This window comes from Sceloporus occidentalis, unplaced genomic scaffold (genome assembly GCF_023333645.1).
Source record: "Sceloporus occidentalis isolate IW3139 unplaced genomic scaffold, rSceOcc1.0.p SCAF_96, whole genome shotgun sequence".
In the NCBI taxonomy this organism is placed as follows: domain Eukaryota; kingdom Metazoa; phylum Chordata; class Lepidosauria; order Squamata; family Phrynosomatidae; genus Sceloporus; species Sceloporus occidentalis.
The window spans coordinates 2,054,283-2,073,255 of NW_028317076.1; the positions used below are offsets into that span (position 1 = coordinate 2,054,283).

General features: G+C 38.5%; 1 protein-coding gene across 1 annotated transcript in view; it reads right to left on the reverse strand.

The window, feature by feature from the left end:
- Window positions 1-18,464, reverse strand: part of LOC149284263 (FSD1-like protein) — a 34,311-nt gene extending 15,847 nt beyond the window's left edge. Inside the window, exons 1-7 of the mRNA XM_089496957.1 lie at window positions 18,363-18,464; window positions 9,372-9,444; window positions 6,084-6,190; window positions 5,448-5,579; window positions 4,108-4,209; window positions 3,143-3,165; window positions 1,520-1,641 (exon numbers count right to left, since the gene is read on the reverse strand). Coding sequence (XP_089353083.1) covers window positions 1,520-1,641; window positions 3,143-3,165; window positions 4,108-4,209; window positions 5,448-5,579; window positions 6,084-6,190; window positions 9,372-9,444; window positions 18,363-18,464 — 661 coding nt within the window. The remainder of the gene's footprint in view (window positions 1-1,519; window positions 1,642-3,142; window positions 3,166-4,107; window positions 4,210-5,447; window positions 5,580-6,083; window positions 6,191-9,371; window positions 9,445-18,362) is intronic.
- Window positions 18,465-18,973: the final 509 nt, after the last annotated feature.

An 18,973-nucleotide genomic window follows, 5' to 3' on the forward strand; every position in this document is an offset into this window, starting at 1 on the left:
AAGTGGAGCCAAAGTTCTCTAGATGGTCTGGACCGTCTAGCGAACTTTTAAAATTTGTTTGTTCCTGTTACAGGGCAGCGGCCATCTTGCTTGATGGCGAAGATCATCGGCAGCTGCGGCTGTGACCGCTCTCCGGAGCGGTCACAGCCCATCGAAAGGTAAGTGTTTGGTGTCGCTGGATGCCTCCTGATCGAGGCATTCCAGCGACACCATTTAAGTTTAGGAGGCGATCGTCGATCGCCTCCTAAACGCTTTTAATACGGGCGTCCGCCGCCATACAAAGTATGGCGGATGTTGACGCCCCGTGGAGGGGCCAGAGATGGCCCCTTCGTTCCGATAGCGGCGTTGCTGAATGCCTCGAGGTCGAGGCATTCAGCAACGTTTTTTGGGTGCAGAAAGCGAAAACAGATCGCTTTCTGCACCCGTTTAAAGACGTGCCGGTCCTGGCACGTCAATTGTCGTAAAGCACATGCTTTTCCGTGTCGTGCCAGGACCGGCAATTGTCGTTAAGGGGTTAATACCCTTTGTTACTGTTAATATATTTTTTCCTTTTAAGGGACACTTCAGCCATCATGTGTATTTTAATGGGCCATTTTGCGAATTAATGGAGGATTCTGTTGAATCGTCCTATATGCATTTTCTGTTCTACACCCCCAGCTCAATGCTGTGACAGAAATGTGTGCGGCTTAACACCTCTACCTCCACGTGATATACTTAATTCCGCTCCCAGACAGACCGAGCGTTTGTATGGAAAAGCACTGCCACTGAATTCAGTGGAAAAGCAGGTGCTTTCCTGTCACTGATTGGCTGTTTCAAGACTCTTGAAAAAGGGGTAAACTGTTCATATTATACCTGAGATTTGACGGAAATATTTTGTTTTGGAAGAATGAATATTAAAGTACTCAGAGTGATACTTTGAAATGCATTCAGCTACAGTGGGGGTGTTACACTGTACTGCATTGCTATGCTGGCACATACTATATTTCATTAGCTACGGTAGGGTTCATTTGTGTTTTAAGGATATTTAGACAGTCTAGAAAATCTGATTAAAGTGTATTAATTTAACATGCACTCATCTTCCACTGACCCCACGGAATTGCTTGTGTTACCATTAGCTTTCATTGTAGCTTTTTTTTAGGGGTCATAGTGTAGATTCTCTGCATAGGCTAACCATGCATTTTTCACTTAAAGCCAGTTAACGTTTAGACGGCTCATTGAATTGAGCACACTATTCCTACTGTTAAATAATGTTTGTGAATTAAAAAGCAGGTTCTCGGATCATTACATTATAATTGCATTTTCCGTTTACAACTTTCAGAATGATGATCAAGCAGAGAGCAGAAGTATGGTGCAACCGCCTAACTGGGTTGATCAAAGAAATTCAATGGCATCGCCACTAAGGTAAAAGGGGAAATTCACAACAAAATATTAATTACAAATATTTATTTAATTTCAGATTTAATGCTCAAATTGCTGAACACAATCTGTTGGCCAAACCTTTATTTCCAGTTCACTGTACCTGGTAAGAACTGTAAGGATTGGATCATCTGTCTTTCCTGGGAGAAATCCACCATTAGGTGTGTCATGTTTTCGCTGACCTTGGGTTTCAGGGACAGGCGAAAAGCTGCAGCCATTGTGACCCTACACAAGATTAAGAAAAAAAGGGAATTGGATATAGAAGCGAGCACAGCAATTCTGAATTGTTCTATAGCATGATTACTCATGTACTTGCACAAGCAAATTACCCGCAGAAACCGGAACCTTGGGCTCGATTCAATGACCAGTCTAAAATCCTTTTTCCCCCTGAAATTACATGCATCCAATTCACAAATCTAAAAATGATTGCTAATTGATCTCTGATGCATATATTTGTCTAGCAAGTATATTTCATCACCTTAATCCAGACCACTGACTTTTTCTCTCTCTATGGCAATGCTAGGTGGTCTGTTCCTCCATAGACTTTCGTTAGTCCGAGTGTCAGACTGGGTTATTAACAATGAGCCGTTCTATTGTTTACCACAGGTAGTATGATTTTAATCTGATACCAGTGCTAAAAAAAAAAAAAAAAAAGTTCCATTTATAATACTAAAAAAATATAATTACATTTTAAGTTTCAAATATTAGGATGATAGTGAAAATATGTTTGGATAAGAAACCACCCCTGTAGAAGTGACTGTGATTGTGTTGGTGTAACAAAATATGAAACTATGTAACTTCTAATTTAGTGTCATTTACTGTGGGTAGTGATGTGGCTTATTTTGTTATGGTACAGACAATGTTTTGGTAATTAAATGGTTAAGTTGTCCCTCATATACTGGTTTTCCTCTTTGTACTTGTGTAGGTATGTTTATTTTAGCTTTTTACGGTACTTCAAAGTTCTTTGGATGTGTTAGGGTCTGGAATGTACATGTAAGAATGTATCTAATACTTTGCACAGCCCATTGAATTACTGGCCATCAGGCACACCTAGCAGATGCCCGGAGAGCTGGTGGCCACTTGGCTTGCATAATTACCAATACTGCTGCTCCGTTCACAGATCAGGTCCTACTATGTGCAGCTGTCGGTTGCATGACTATTAAAACTTAACCCGCAGCCACGCATATCCAGCTGGCAGCCGCTGGCCTTAAGATGCCACGGCTGCTAAGCCATCCCGAGTCCACCCCTGACTGCAATTAGGGGTTTAGACAGAGAGTTGAATTGCAAGCCATGCATTTACCACCACTGCTGACACCAAGTAAAGGTTAGACAGGTGATTGAATGAAGCCACGAGAATCCAGGTTCAAAGTTTCCATCAATGGATATATTTTCCCCGCTTAGTAATTTACAGAGTATTCTACTGGAACCATAAAGATTACGAGGTGCTGATAGACATAAAAATAAGATAAATTAATCCTTGACTCCTTAAACTTGGATGAACCGTTTTACCGCTCTTTTTCTGACTTAAATAATTAAATAAATAGTCACAAGACGTTTTGTTTGATTGTTATTTCTCTTTGTCCTCTTCTGTCAATTTAGTTACATCCATAACAGCTAAACTTCTGGATAAAGAACTTTCAGAAATCTAAAAGCAGAAAACAAATTTCCAACGCAACAGAACTCCGGACAATACCAGACAACAAAACACAAGAGTTTGGTACTGTACCTATCCTTGATCTGTCTGGCAGCCTTGGTGCAAGTCAGGAGAAAGAAAGAAAGTAGAGTTAGTGTCTCCATGCAAGGAATTAACGTGCATACGCATTACACGAAAGTGATCAAACAGCGCAGCCCAATTTTTGGAAGACAAAATTTGCTGGTGTTAATTGAGCTGTTAGAATTATAGGACATTCTCAAAGATCAACAGCCAAGGAAAGCAAACACAGTATTGTACAGAAATATTAAGGTTAACATTCCACTGTTTCTGTATACTTCATTTGTTTAGCAAAAAGGGAAAATCTACACCATAACTTCCTCCTATTACCCTTAACAGCAATAATCCAACAAGGGTTATCACTGTAATACTCTCCTCTGAAGAAGCCCAGTGAAGGGAAATGCGTTAGATGTATTTTAACTCTAATGTGCTTATTGTAAAAAAAACAAACCTATTGACCTTTTTATGCTAATATGTTTTTAGATTACATTGTTGTTGAATAAATTGTATACCTGTGATTATTAATCCTACTATGATTTTCTTAAGCGATCGCTCCAGTTCCAATTATAGAATATCTTTATGCGTCCATGTTATTGTTAATTTATATATGGTTGATTTTTAATGTAATTGTTAATTTTGTATTCTAGCCTTATTGTACTAGCACCATGGCATCTGCTGGCAATCTATAAGTACAATAAAAATTATTTATTACTAAATAAGAAATTACTAAATAAATAATTTTTTTATTTTTCCTAAAAACGGTCTTATATTTCAAACAGCTGATGAATTACCTTTTTAGGTTAGTGAGTAAAGTCATGAAGGTACTAGAAATGCATAGGATTTAGTTTTTATTATTTGTCTGTATATAGTGTAGATGTCACTCACTCTTCATGCTTTTCTAAGAAGCAGTCACTGTGAATTTACAGCGTATTAGAGGAAGCTACGTCTTACAAGCTCCTGTTCAAAACCACTTTTTGTACCTTATTAAACTCCTCAGGCTCCTTTATGTCCAGACTCCGTGAAGCGAATTCTAATAGTTCCTCAGAGCTCTCCATAGCATTTGTACACTGGCCGAGCTGATTCTGCAAACAAAGAACAGGCATCTCAATAATGGATTTGGTCAATCAGCTTTGAGCAAATCTCTGCAACTAAGATGTTGTTATGACTGAGTTCCTATTTCATGCAATTATCATTAGTTTTATCTCAGCTTTTTCATAGATTAATTAATCTCTGCTAATACAACCCAGACTTAGTTTGTGGCTGGTGTAAGAAAGATTTTGGATTATTCTTATTATATTTTGAACAAAAAGGCTGCTGCTTCTTCGAAGGGAACCAGTAGAATTTTTGCTCTAAAGGGTAACTGGTAAAACTTCATTCCAGTTGCTTAATTTTTTCCTTTCCTTCTTTTAGGTGATTATGTACATTTTAATAATTTAGCTTTATGACTGGTGCAGTACTCAGGAATGAAAAACTCTAGTTTTCTGAATGAGGCCGTGCACTGCTCAAAAAGACTCGCCAAAGATGATATTGATGATGCATATTAGGTTGTCTAGTAAATACTTTAGTATATGGTTGTTACCTGAATGACAAAAAAATCCTTTGCCTTATTGTCCCCATCTGTGATTTGTGCCAGTATTGTTGCTAGAAGCAGCTAATCACCTATTCAGAGAAATGTACAACCTTCCTCACCTAATGCCCGAAACCATCTGGGCTCCCTTCCATTGAGATGTCCACACTACCAACTGCTTCATAAACCCTCACTACAATCATATCATCCTTGGCTAAGCAGTTCCTCTCGTTCCATATCATTCCCAATCAACCTACTAACGCAATGTGAGCACACTAGACAAGGGTCCTTTTCTACCTGTGTTTTAATGTGTGTATCTTGTTGTCAAACAATATATATTGTTCTTAGCTTTGTTAATAACAGATGATTAATAACCAAGGCATTTTGTCAATCAAATTTTTTTTTAATTTATTTTATTAAAAAAAACTGTTTTACTAAAAAATAAAGCACAATTATTAATTTAGGGTATTTCATTAATCTTAATTAACTGACCCTATGTATTGGCAACCTTGATTTTTTGTATTACTGCATAGAAAGTGACACTTGTGTATATGTATATACAGTGTGTACCATAATGTCCTAGACTATGGGAGGGTTAGCGTATGAGACTTGCATAAGTATTTTTCTGGCTTTTGGCCTTTTTGCGATAGATGGATATATCAACCCCCACTCTGGATTGAATTGGAACAGTCGCTGACACCTTTCTCGTTTCAGAGCAGTTTGACTCCATCTTTTGGAGATGCGGGTCCTTACCTGCAGCTCCTGTGTTTTATAGGCCTGTTCTTGCTTTATACTGTTAGTCATCTTCTCTTTCATCTCATCAAGCAGGGAATACAGGCTATCAAATTCTTCGTCCAACTCTGAAAGTACTTTTGTAGAGTTAACCTGCAAAGCAGCAGCACAAAGATGCATTTAATCACATCCAAAAAAAACACACAAAAGCCTTCTATGTAATCTACGTTGCTACAACTAATTATAATGCTACAAACACTTTGATCACACTTGTAACGGCGTTGTTCTATGAGATATCATCAGGGTAGTACTTAACTACTTTAAGTTGTTGGTCAGTTGGGAGTTGTTACGTTATACCGATACCTATAAGCATGCACATATAGCCTTCCTTCTACTGTGAGAAAATGTATAACTTTTTTGTAACCCCAGTGTTTCTGATAATCTATGAAAGAAATGGTATTAATAGTGTGTGTAAACATCGAGTTGGGGCTGTATTCTATTACCTGCCCTAAAATGTATAACCGTTTTGTAGACTGAGAGAAGTGGTTGTCTATATGCAAAATGGTCACTCATTACTTGAGTTAAGTTTTCCTCTGGTAATAGAATAGTATCTTACTAAATTCAGTGGGAGAGAAATAAGTAAATGGCGATTTCTACCTGAACACCTTTTAGTCTGTGGTTTAGCGTGTCAATAAAATTCTGGATTTCATCATTTTTGTTGGCAAGCGTCGTGATTATCCTCTGCAAAGCTTCCTGAACAGAACAGAGATGAAATTATAAAAATAACCAAATCCTTTTAATGCACTTGTGCAGTTAATAAACAAGATGGCTAGACATATGGATAGTGCTAATACAGTTATGCAGTGAAAGCATCTCCTCATTCTGTTTGAATTGCATTATAAAAAAGTTTAAGGTCATTCTAGAGTAGACAAACAGTTGATGAATTTTTTGGATGAGTGTTTATACAGGTAACCCTATTCTACGGAGACTTGTCTAGTCATGGAAATAATATCACCATTCTAAAAAGTCAGCATGCCCAATCTGGAAAACGTCTTCATAGTTGAGATCCTGCTTTAATTCATTTTCTACTTATCACTGCATTTCTAGCTCCGTAATGTTTTTATGAACTGGTACTCAAAACCATACTCTATATTTAAATTGCGGTCTTACTAACGACATGTTCTCATCTCGTACAACATGCTTGTATTTGCAGCAATTGCTTGAGTACTGCTGGAAAGTCTGTTATGGACATAGGTTCCCAGATCCTTCTCAATACAGGATTTCCACAATAAGTATTCATTTAATATACAGCATACTTGGTTTTCTTCCACAAATGCATAATTTGCATTTAAATAGGTTGAAACTTGACTGCCGTTTAACTGCCCAGTTTCCTATATATTGTCTAAAGCCCTCTTAAGGGAGATGACATCCAATTCTGATTTAATCAACTTAAATACTTTTGTTGCATATAGACATATTGAAGAGTTCCTTTCAGCACCCCGTTGAAGATCATTTGTGGGAAAAGAATGGAACCACAAACACGAGACATAATGTGCATAGTAACTAGTAACACTCACTATGCTTATTCAGCACTACTCATTTTAATATCCATGTTTTGCTAAAGATTGACAAAGTACTTACTATATAATCTCTTAACATAAAATAAACCATTTAAATTAAAGCCATACAGAGATTTTTTTTTTTACTGTTTCTGTAAAGCTTTTGCATTTCTATGAAGCACCAAAGAAAATGTGAGAAGGGAGAACATCATAGAATTTGTCGTATATTATTAACATATGACAATTCTTAGTTTGAGAATTCAAGCACCAGCTTCTCAAAAAAATAAGTTAACTAAAACAAAGATACCAATAAGTACAACCACCTTTGTGCAGCTGCATGTATGATGCTACACAGCACCCGACTCTCACAATAGTGCAAAGTAGTGGATTATCGAGGAGATCTCATTACTACACAGTAATAATCCGTAGGACAACACAGTTAACCAGATCATACAGTCCATCTGGGAAGAGTTCACATTTGTCTGTATATGCAAAAGCCTTCAGCTCAACCAAGGAATTAGTTGTCAATTTAAAAAAAAAAAAAAAAAAAAAAAAAAAAAAGGTATATTTTGTTTAAAGAAAAAAGAATGAGTGTTTTCTTCCTTAATGCAATAGACCGCCATGTTGGGTGTACACATCTCATTTGCAAGTTCTTCTTGCTGTCTTATACCTCCTGCACTGTAAGATCAGATACAGTGACATAACACTAATAGAAGACCTAAAGCTTTCTATAATGCAGCTAGTATAAGCAAAGACGTTTCATCTGCTTAACTGTGGCAACATGAAATATGAGAAAAGATAAGTACACACAGTACTACAAGTATGTGTTGCAGAAATAACTGCCATTACTCAATCTTGATGTTTTCCAAGTACAACCGTTCCTGAATTCTTTGTAACATTATGTGCCATCCATAAGCGTCGCTAACAGTGTTGTCAACACTTACCTCTTACCGTGCATTTTGACTTAGTATTTATTAGAAAAGATTAAATAAAATGGAATGCAGGAACACTTACTGTAAATTAATCAAGGATTTATATAATAACTATAAGGATATGTTATAATAGGGCTTGACATTGAGACGGCCACAAATCGCAGGACCCCACCGCCTCCCGGCAGCGCATAGAAGATAAAGTCGGGGAGCAATTTCTAGTCTTTATGGCGACCTGGCACATGGACTTTGTCAAGACTTGTTAAAGTGACAGTCCAGTCATTACTTGTAATTCAATGCTAAATGTCCGCTTTAAATTTTCACTTGGTTCCCTTTGTGAATGCATGGAGGGATTCTGCAGAACTCCCACCTAAGCATTTTCTCTTTCCCTACCACACAGCTCTTAGACTTGCAAGAGATGCCAACAACATCTCCTACTTGCCAAGGAGAACGTGTGGTATGCTCACCACCAGCCAGCTCTACAAGCACCACCAAAACAGGACCATGGACTGGAGCTACAGCTGTTTCTTAAGGTAAGTACTCATACAAAGTACTTTTATATCCACTCTTCATTGGTGGGTCTATGTGGTACACCAAACTGTCCCTTTCGTATGAACATAAGAAAATTAGTATTATGCTATTCTAAGGAAACCAATACGTATGGGAAGGAAATAACTTGGTGCAAATATTGTGCTTGCCATATTGTGGTTGTCTGCATCCTCCTACAAAACAAATACTTTGATGGGTGCAGTATTTGCTTGGGTATAAATGCACAAACAGCAAATAGTGGGGGTAAAGTATATCACTACAGTGACTGGGCTTACACAAAAGATACAGACATTTAACTACTGTACTCATGAATCACGAGGAGCTGGCACATTTCTATTTTACGAATATACACTGGTAGAATATGATTGTTATAGCTGTCATTTTCTTTTATGTTTTACACGAGATCTGCCATCTTGCAGCAAAGGCATGGTTTGACGAGTTTGATTTGGAGGAATTTAAATGAAGTTCAGGTCATGGCCCTTGAGGGCCATTTAACACCTTTTTTGACAAATTTGAACGATGATTGCGAGCCAGGCCTTCACGTCCAACATCAGTGCCTGACCTCACAAATGCACTTTTGGCTAAATAGACTAAAATTCCCACAGAAATCTTGTGTAATTTCTTCTTCTGCTTTCTGTTAGCCATAAGGGGGTGCAACTCAATATTAATGCCACAGTTTTGGAGTGAGATGTAGAGCCCTGCACAGCACTGTTTTCTTAATCCCACTCCCGCTGAATTTCTGACAATTAACGACCGCTCCCGCAACATATGTGTCCAATCCCGCTCGCTCCCACAAACATCATTCACAAACATTAATTCCCTCATTCGCAGATACTAATCATTCACAGATACTCATTCATTCCCTCAATCATGCATACTTGTTCCTACAAACTCCCCCACACCCTTACCTGAACTGCAAATTTCCAGTGCAAGGCGGCCTTTGCGCTGCTTGTTACCCCTGAAATACAGGTATATGTCGCACTGGAGCAGAAGATGAATTTCTTTAAGACTGCTTTACATTAGTTGTTTTGTATTTAAACACTCGTTGGGATAAACAATAATTCCCAAAAAAGAAATGTAACATATTTCATGTATGTCACCACAATAAGCTTCCGTTCTGTATTTACTTTATGGGCAGAAAATATTGCAAAAGCTTTATTATCCTACTCTAAATAATATAATCAATATAAGGAAAGGTTAGCACATGAGATGAGTTACAGTATAAAAGTCATGAATTTCCATGTCACCTTGGTAGCAGCAAGTATCAACAATCCGAAGGACCTTTTGATGTTCCTATAAATTATCCAAATGAAAGAGAATACCGACACACCTGCAGCATATATAAACCATCCCCGTCTGAGAAAAAAGACTAATGTTTAAACAGCCATAAAGAGCATTCTGTATATGCATAAGAAATGAAAATCATTCTAAAAAGTGCACCTCATATAAAATTGGTATTCTGAACAGTACTGTCAACTGTTTAAGAAAACAATTAATTCTAACAAGAATCCTGATCTGAATAGAATGGTAGGAAGCAGGTAGCAAAAAGCATGTTTTAACTGCTTGTGCAAAAAGAAAATGGGGCTCTCTAAGCCAGTCCACCATTTTCAAGCAGGGCTAGTCTTAATGCATTCCTGCCAACAGTCCCGAATTTACATGTGCATTTTTTTAAATTTTTTTTTGTCCTGTCCTGTCAAATTTGGGTCTGTCCTGGAATAAAAATACTGCCTATGCACAGCGCATTACACACAGCCTAAAAGTTTGTAAATTACCTTAAACTAAAGAACTCAATGCTGCAGGACCTCAACCAGAGTAGTTATAACAGTGATGGGGTTTATAGCACTCAAGCAGATGCACCTAGATTTTTTTTCTTTAACGTAATTATGGAATTTAAGCTCTTTTGTGTGCCTACCTTACGGTAAGGTGTATACTGTCACCTGCATGGGATTCATGTGATGTCTACACCCAAATCTTTTGGGAAAATTTACTAAGGGTAAAGGCTTTTATGAAAATTACCCTAATAAAGTTGGCAACAAATATATAAACATAATATAAATGAGAGGTTTGGTTTGGTAGCAGTATAAACTGCTTTGTGTGCCCACTATGTAGGAGGTGAGAGTAGGATCTCACCCTATTGAGAGTGTGCCTTGACGTGGCGGGTGAGCTTAATTATGCTTTGGCCAATTCATATAACCAAAACCTCTCATTTCTATTATGTTTATATATTTGTTGCCAACTTTATTAGGGTGAGAAGCGCAGACAGTTTTTGTTTTTTGTATACATTGTACAGCCAATACACTGTATTTGCAGCATGCTTACACCTGTTTGGTAGGCCTCATATTATACATTTGTATTATTTGAGCCTGAGACTAGCTTAGGGCACCGACATTTTTTCTTTTCCCTTTTTATGAAAATTTTCATTTTTGTTACTTTTTACACACCTATGAGGAAACAGAACACGATTTTTTTTTAAAAACGTTCCCCATTATATTGTCATGGGATGAAATTTTTACCTTAAACTAGGTTATCCATGAGTTAGCTTAATCTGTCCTGACAAAATATGTTTCTATAAATAAGTGTAAGCTCTTAAAGAGCTAAAACGAGCTTACACCTAAATATGGGATGGCCTCCTGAGGTGAAAACGTGTCCCAACCCCAGGCACTCGAAGGGTTAAAACATAATTTGGAATGCGCTTTGTCCATACAAGACAAAATGGTTCTTATCGTTACTGACCTTCCTAGTCACTTTGTGACCTTTGTAAATCTGTGTCCAGGGCTTTCTTAAGCATTTTATATATCTCCTGTAATTTGCTCCAAAGTAATTTAATACCATTCATTCAATAAGCTCTTATTCATAGGCTAAGCGTGTACCGGGCATTTACTATACTTTAAAGTAGCTCTGATACAACAACAAAAAAAAGACATTCAACTAGGAATAAAAATGACTATACGTTGTGTTGATATTTTAACAAACCATGTTTGCACTTTCTTCTCCTGTTTTCACCTCCGTGACCCTCAGGGATAAAAGCGAAGCTGCTTGCATGGTGTGCGAAGAGCTACAAGGAAAGTCTCAATGCAAGGTAAGAGTGTGATGTATGAAATGTGATGTGTGAGGTCATAAGCTGTGATTGATAGAGTGGGGGTAAGCGTGTGTGCTAGTGTGTAGGTTAGATAGTGGAGAGGGAAGGTAAGGGAGGGGCTGGCGGATCACTAAGCTGTATCTGCCCCCCCCCCCCCCGTCCAGAAGTTAACTGCCCTTGGCCCGACCTATTGCTTGCAAATCTATAGACACACCACATCTTCGCTCTCTAGGATAAGTAAAAGTGTACAAGTGTTCTCCAACACTTAGTTTCCAATTTCCTGGCATCAGAAATAAAGCATCCGGGTTGAACTCTGCTGGAGTATATCGTTATTAATAGTACAGCAGATGAACATAAGGAAAGTGGACAAAGACGTTTCTGTCAAAGGGGCATCTGAGGGACAAATATAAATGCACTTCTATATTAAATTACAGGAGGAAATATTCAAGCCAAACTTGTTACTGTTGTCACATTCTACAATGTTGCCTCAACGTTCTCTTTTCATAGATGCTTCTGTGACACTCAAGTCCTCCTGACCCAGATAGACACAATGACTGATGTTTAACACTTCGATAAGCAGGATTAATAAAATCAAATGAATTCCTCACCACTCTATTTGAGGCATTATAGGCACTATATACAAAAAAGTGCAATAGTTTAAAAAAATAAACAAAAGATGGAACTGTGGTCTTTTTTTGGTGTGGGAAAAAACAAAACAAGAATTCAGCGAATACCATAAAAAAAACAACCTATTTAAGACATAAATATTGTGGATTCCGTCACACTATATGGCCGTATTTAGCCCGTTTTTGGTGTGGGCAGGGTTATATATTTATACATACCATAGAGTAAAATAGGGAAAACTAGGAATAATAAGTGGATCACAATTCAGGTTAGAACCGGACAACACATCATAATGTATGCATCTCCCCAATAGCTACGTAAAATGTACAAGTTACAAAATGCCTCAAGCACACCGGCCAGCAAATTATTGAAACGTACGGCAATTGTCCAAACAGCACAATTTCTGACTCTGGTTTAACATTTCTGTCCATCGAGAGGACTACTTATCAAGTGAATCTGCAGACTCGCATTACAACAGTTCCGTCACGCGTGCTTCTGTAGCACTGAAATGTCATCCTGTAGTAATGCGATACCCAAAACATCCACGTATACAGTAAGTGTTATATAGATACACACGTTAGTTTTTCCACCAACACTTTCCCTGCTGGATACAGCTACGGCTCGTTTTTGTTTTTTTAAATTGAAAGTAAATGAATGTTTTTAGGTGGATTTCCAAAAATACAGTATATCATTTTAGCTGAGAGCTAAAATTAAGCTTGTAAATTAATGGAAAAAATATCTTTAAAAGACTTTTAAATATTAATTTTACCTGGATGTCACGTTTCTCAAATTCTACATTTTACAGTAAATACATCTGTGTAAAGGATGCTTAAATATTAAAGCAATAAACATCTATTTTTGTTCCATGAATCAGCATGATTATTCCTCCCCATTAAGTTTCCACTGCTATGTTGTTAAGTTGCTGATTGATTTGGTCAAACACCATAGACAATTAGACAAAAGAACTCCTGTCAGATGAAATTTGTCAAGGCATACAATATCAACGGTGGCGACAAAACTTTTAAAGTAGATGCATATTGGAGTCTATTTTGCATGGACCCCAATGTATTTATTGCACGCAAAGTCTAGTTTTCAAACTCCAATGACTAAAGAATGGAAGCAGCAATTGGAGTTGATGCAAAATGGACTCGAGCATCCATAAAAAATATAATTTTGGGACTAGGCTGTAACTTTAATGATTCCGGACCGTTTAGGGCCCCTCTCTATTGAGACATTCTGTGTTCTGCATTCCATGTATTTTTACACGACCGATGCGGCATAACAAACATACATACACAGCTTGGCACACCCTGTTTACCGGCTGTGCAGAATGTGATTAGGAGTGCTAGAAGGACAGCTTTAAAAAAAGGCCCTGAGCTAATGAAGGAGAGATTGAAAGGGATTTGGGTTTTAAGGCTGACAAGCATATTAATTGAATTACAAGATGTTTTTTTTATCATCTCTACTGATTATATGGTCAATTTGGCAAGCCCAACATATGCTTGGTGGACATTAGCAAACTAGCTTCTGTACAGATATCATATTAAATGTGCAAACACCCTATTGAAAATGATGTCCATTTTCTCATTCATTTCTCTGGAAATCTGGTATGCGTATGTTGAAATGGGTCCTCGCACGGATGGGCCTTCTGTCCATGACCAAGTGATGGACCTCTGAGTCCACCCCAGTCCTGGACACATATACATTTTGTATGTTGTTGACAAGATCTTGGAAAGCGCTACATTGTGCTATGTGTGGTGCAAAGCTGTGTAAACCAGTTCCCTTGTGTGAATTCACAGACCTCATCCTCGCATATGGCAGGGAATGAATTTACATAACGTAACTGACATGACAAACGCTTGCAGCATCCATAATGTATGTAATTAACTGAGTTCCTGAGCTTATACATCCCGCAAAGGTGGTCACCCTACCTAAAGGACAAAGTCGTGCCAAGTAATCTCTACCTTCTATCCATTCAGTTGTGAAACAAGCAATTCATTAACACAGTAGAGAGAACATCTAATATCATCAAACCAACTGCTACCCAACCAAGTAATCAAGTACTGCTGCCTTGTTAGTGATCAGAGCTTTTTGTCATTTTGTTGTTTTTTTTTATTATTTTTTTACCATGATTCCCTTTTTAATGTTTTGTGTCTCCCAAACAAATTGGGCTTCAAGGACAGGTGGTATTACAATAATAAAAATCAAGAATATTTTTAAACAAATCCCCTTTTTGCAAGTTTACTAAAAATTTCTTACACATCAGGTGCCAAGGCTTAATAAAAAAAAAATTACATTCAGCAACATCACTCAGAGGTCTTTTATGTTTTAGAAGGCCAAAACAGTCCCTTACATATTACACTAATATTATTTTAACAACTTTGGAGGTTGAGGGCAGTTTTTTTTTACTTGACTCTTTTTTTTTTATTTCATTCTACTTTTTTGACCTCAGGAATCTTGCCCCCCCCCTTTTGATGTCATGATATCGGAATGTATTTAAAAATCTTAATTGTGTCACCTTTTTCGCAATAGATCATTGATGTCAGATTAACCCTTATTTTTAAACAAAAAATCTCCAAAACAATTAAACTGAGTGAAAATCTAAAAGAAAGCCCTGTAAGTATTTTTTATAAATAGTTGTGAAGGAAACATCTAGCTGATCTTATCATATACTTCTCTTGCATGAGAAATGTGTACGGATTAAACACCATCACCTCCAATGAGGCACTGATCAATAATCAAGTGCTTCTTACTGTACATAATTAATAGGGATATACTATACCACAGGACTGGTGCTGCGAAGTTGTTTGGCATTTAAAAATGTAAGAGGTTGGGGGTGGGAATGGATTTCTACTCTATTTGACCTCGACTACCAGTGGAACATCAGACATCTCCTGGGTTTACCTGAGTGTGCATTCCAATGAAAAGCACAAAAAAGCAACTCGGAAAATAGAAATAAATTATTATGCTTACTACGACAATTTGTAAATTCTCAACACTTTGTTTTAAATTCTACGTCAATTATGTAATAATGATTAGCACCCTGGATGCACTTGAGCTATACAGGTAAATTTCTAGCTGTGTAACATAATTGCAAAAGGGTTTTCTAATGATCAATTAGCCTTTTAAACTTAAACTTGGATTGGCGAACACAATGTGCCATCGGAACACAGGAGTGATGGGAGTGATAAAGGGCCTCTGTACACCTATGAAGATATGCCGTTAACCCCTTCAGGACAATGGGTTGTCCTAAAATCCATTAAGAACAATGCATTGTGAGCCCGTACATGTACGGGCATTGTCACAAAGGGGTTAAAATTAGTCGTTTCCAGCTACAATAGTCATTTACACCATTAAGAACATCTGTGCTGTGCAAAAACAAGGACATTTCTAAGTGACCCCAAACTTTTGAATGGTAGTGTATATGTCCATGAATACACCCATTCTTGTAGGTAACAGGACCACACTACTTACATGATTGAGGTTTTTTCAAGAGACGGCAAAAATCTCATATACAAGGGTTACTCTCGTCAACTACTCTCATAGTTACTTATTGTGTATGTATGCAATATTACTTCACATTAGGATGCAACTGTAAGGTTGAAGGTGACGTTAAGCATTTCTCTATTTTAATAATAAATATATTCGCATATTTCACTAAATGTATGTTATATTTATTTAACCCCTTTGCGTACCAGTACGTCCAATAGAAAATGCAGCAGAGCGCTCCGATGCGCCAGAACAAGTTTGGCTTGGTTGCTCTGTGACGAGTAAGAGAAGAAAATTTATGAAAAATGTGTTTTGCTGTTTTTCAGCTAATCATGTAAGTATGCTATCAAAAGAAAGCTCTATCTGTCCTTGAAAATAACAACAGATAGTTTACATGAGCACATTATCCACAGGAAATGTGAACGATGGTTGAACCGGCACATGACAAATATTGAAAAATGGTACCAAAGGCGTTAAATATATATATATATATAGATTTTTGGGGGGCATTTCCCTATTTGTAATAATAGCTTTGAGGAGCTGTCTTTTTGCAAATAAGCTTGTACCAAAGTGGCGTTTGTAGTCTGGTAAAGCAATGCAGGTTTAATGTAAGTATGTGTGTGTGTGTGTAATGTATGTATGTATATATATATATATATATAAATATATATAGTTTGACTTCTTGACGTGTTATGTGTGGTATGGACACTTCTTCAGACAATTTATGCACACTGTCTTATGTTAAACAAGAATAAGGCTTAGAAGTTTTGGTTTATTTTTTTTCATTTTTCAACAAATACTCGTTATTTGTATGGATCTCTCTATAAACTGTGACAGCTTCAGATGTGAAAATAGTCTATTTATGATTGATATGCACTGCATATAGAGTGACCTTGCCTTATTTACCTAAACATATTTTGGTAACATGTATTCAATGTAAATACTCCTGGCTGCGGCGGCCACCAACTCCCAGATGCATGGCAGCAGTTTAAATGACCGCAGCATCGTCGGTTTCCTCGTCAAATGATACTTAGATTTTTTGGCTAAGTGTTGACTGTTGCCAAGGCGATTGGCTGTGTTCATCACAAAGCTGGTGAATCTTTAAATGATTGTACTGGTTGCTCCACAATGTTCAGTCCCCTTGGGGACAATGAAAAAGGATGGGGAGGGGTGATCCCAACTAGAACACAAGGAGACCATAGCACAGCCCCGTAAATTGTATGAATCCACACCCTGGCCCAGTGTTTTTACCCATGCTAGCATGCACCATCACTATAACCCTTAAGATGCCAAACAGAGCCAATCCACACACAGTGATGGTATCATAGCTTTCCAAAAAGCCACCTCTGCCTCTGCTCAATGGATCCCTGCATGCACAAAGATACCCTGCCCTGATACAATGCATGCAACGAGACAGGTGCACGATGTGGGTCTGATCGCAAAGAGAACAAAGCTCTGTAAATGAGAGAGAAGAAGCACACACACCAGATCACAGTATCAGGAGTGACAACATCTGCCTGGTGTTAAGCACATCCGATCCACGCCCAGGATGCTCCAGCACGCACACCATCCCTGATCCTGTATCAGGACCAAATGCAGCACCCAGCCACCCCATCCTGGTACCATTACCCCCACGGTGCTATTCCCCTACACATCTATAGTGCCTTTAGCCCCAGCTCACCTCTTCAGCACCAAAGAGGTGGGTAGCAAAAGCAACCCTGGTTAACTCTTTAAGTTCCACAGGAGTGGCAAACTCTTAGCATCGCTTAACGGGTTAAATCATCCAATCTACTGATGCCCTATGCTTCTTTGGCAGCGCGCTGGTTAATTCCTATTGAGGCCAACGTGTGGCATGGCCTCCACCACCCGATGTCTATAAAAGCTTCTGATAGGGCAGGGACGCCAGAAATGAATGGAAGGGCTGCAGCTATTTATATGCACAGTCGCGCTGGGTCTATAGCAAGTTCCCGGGAAGCTTTGGCCGGTGCGAGCTGATGCAAGCTACTGTACAAATGAATTGACGCTCTTACTTTTTGTGTATTCATGGCCAGGCCTCTGGGCTCCTCCAAGGCTTTTGCGGCAGAAGATGCGTGGAAGTGGATAAAGAAGAAATTACTTGTGTGGATGAGTGAACAGCGCCCAGCAGCTCCTCCTCCTCTTCAGTTCAGCGGCTTTGGTGCTTTCAATGCAGGACCAAGGAAAGAGAAGACAGGCCAACCACCGAGACTACTAGGAGGACTAGGCTAGATGGCCACCCGCTAGATATCATAGAGTACCGAGTGAGCCTGTGACGTCAACGGATGTTTTAGTGTGAAGCTATTAGATGCCATCGTGGAGGAGGGCAAGCACTTTTTCATGCTTGTGAATTATCTGCTCTCACTACGGAAATTAATAATAACAAGAAGAAATAGGTTTCTTAAGTCTGTCACCTTGTTTTCTTATTTATTGCTTGTCACGATTTTTGTATATATCATGCACAGGTGAATCATTGTAATTTGTTTAGTATAAAACTAATCTTATTATTGTTTATAGGAAAGCAAAAGGTCTCTCTCTCCCTCATTAAATTATTTTAATAATCGAAAAAATAAATCGGTCAACTAAAAGATTATGAAAATAATCGTTAGTTGCAGCCCTACTCTCAGAGTTTCGAGCTCAGACTTCGGGAGAAGGCCGGTGTCCTAGCACGACCCATTCCCCACCCACTTACGGCGGCCGTACCACCTGCGATGTCCAGCACATGTCGTTGTCGCGCCGCCATGGAGTCTTCATCTCCTGGAGCTGTGCTCCTCAAAGCTATATGGAACTCCATCCTTTCCTTCTGGGAGGTCCTTCAGGAGGGTCGGATCTTCTTCGTCCCCCCATGAAGATGGGAACCACTGTAGTCTCCAAGGGTAAGTGATGCACAAAAGGCCAGCCCACATCCTCCCCAAAAAGATTAGGCTTCAGGGACCCGCTTCAACATTACAATATCCAGTGAGTGCAAAAATCAGTGTCTGTTACTGTAAAGAACTTATAAAATCAAAAAAGTGCAACAATAATTGCCACCTTAAAAGTGCCATTATGGCCCTAGCCATTGACTAACATTAAGAAAATATATCTACCACCTGCCAGCCAAATGGCCAGGACAGTAAGGGGCAAATAAAAAAGTGCAAGGGAAGGGTACATTGGGGCTTTTAAGGCTTGATGTACCACTCGCCAAAACCTACTGTATGACTCACACTCAGACCATTTACTTGGGGCACTTAAAGCACCTAAGGTTTCTTGTCTCCTCAGCCTTAACACCAAAGTACCAAGTGTTTCCCTGTCTGCATATAGTAT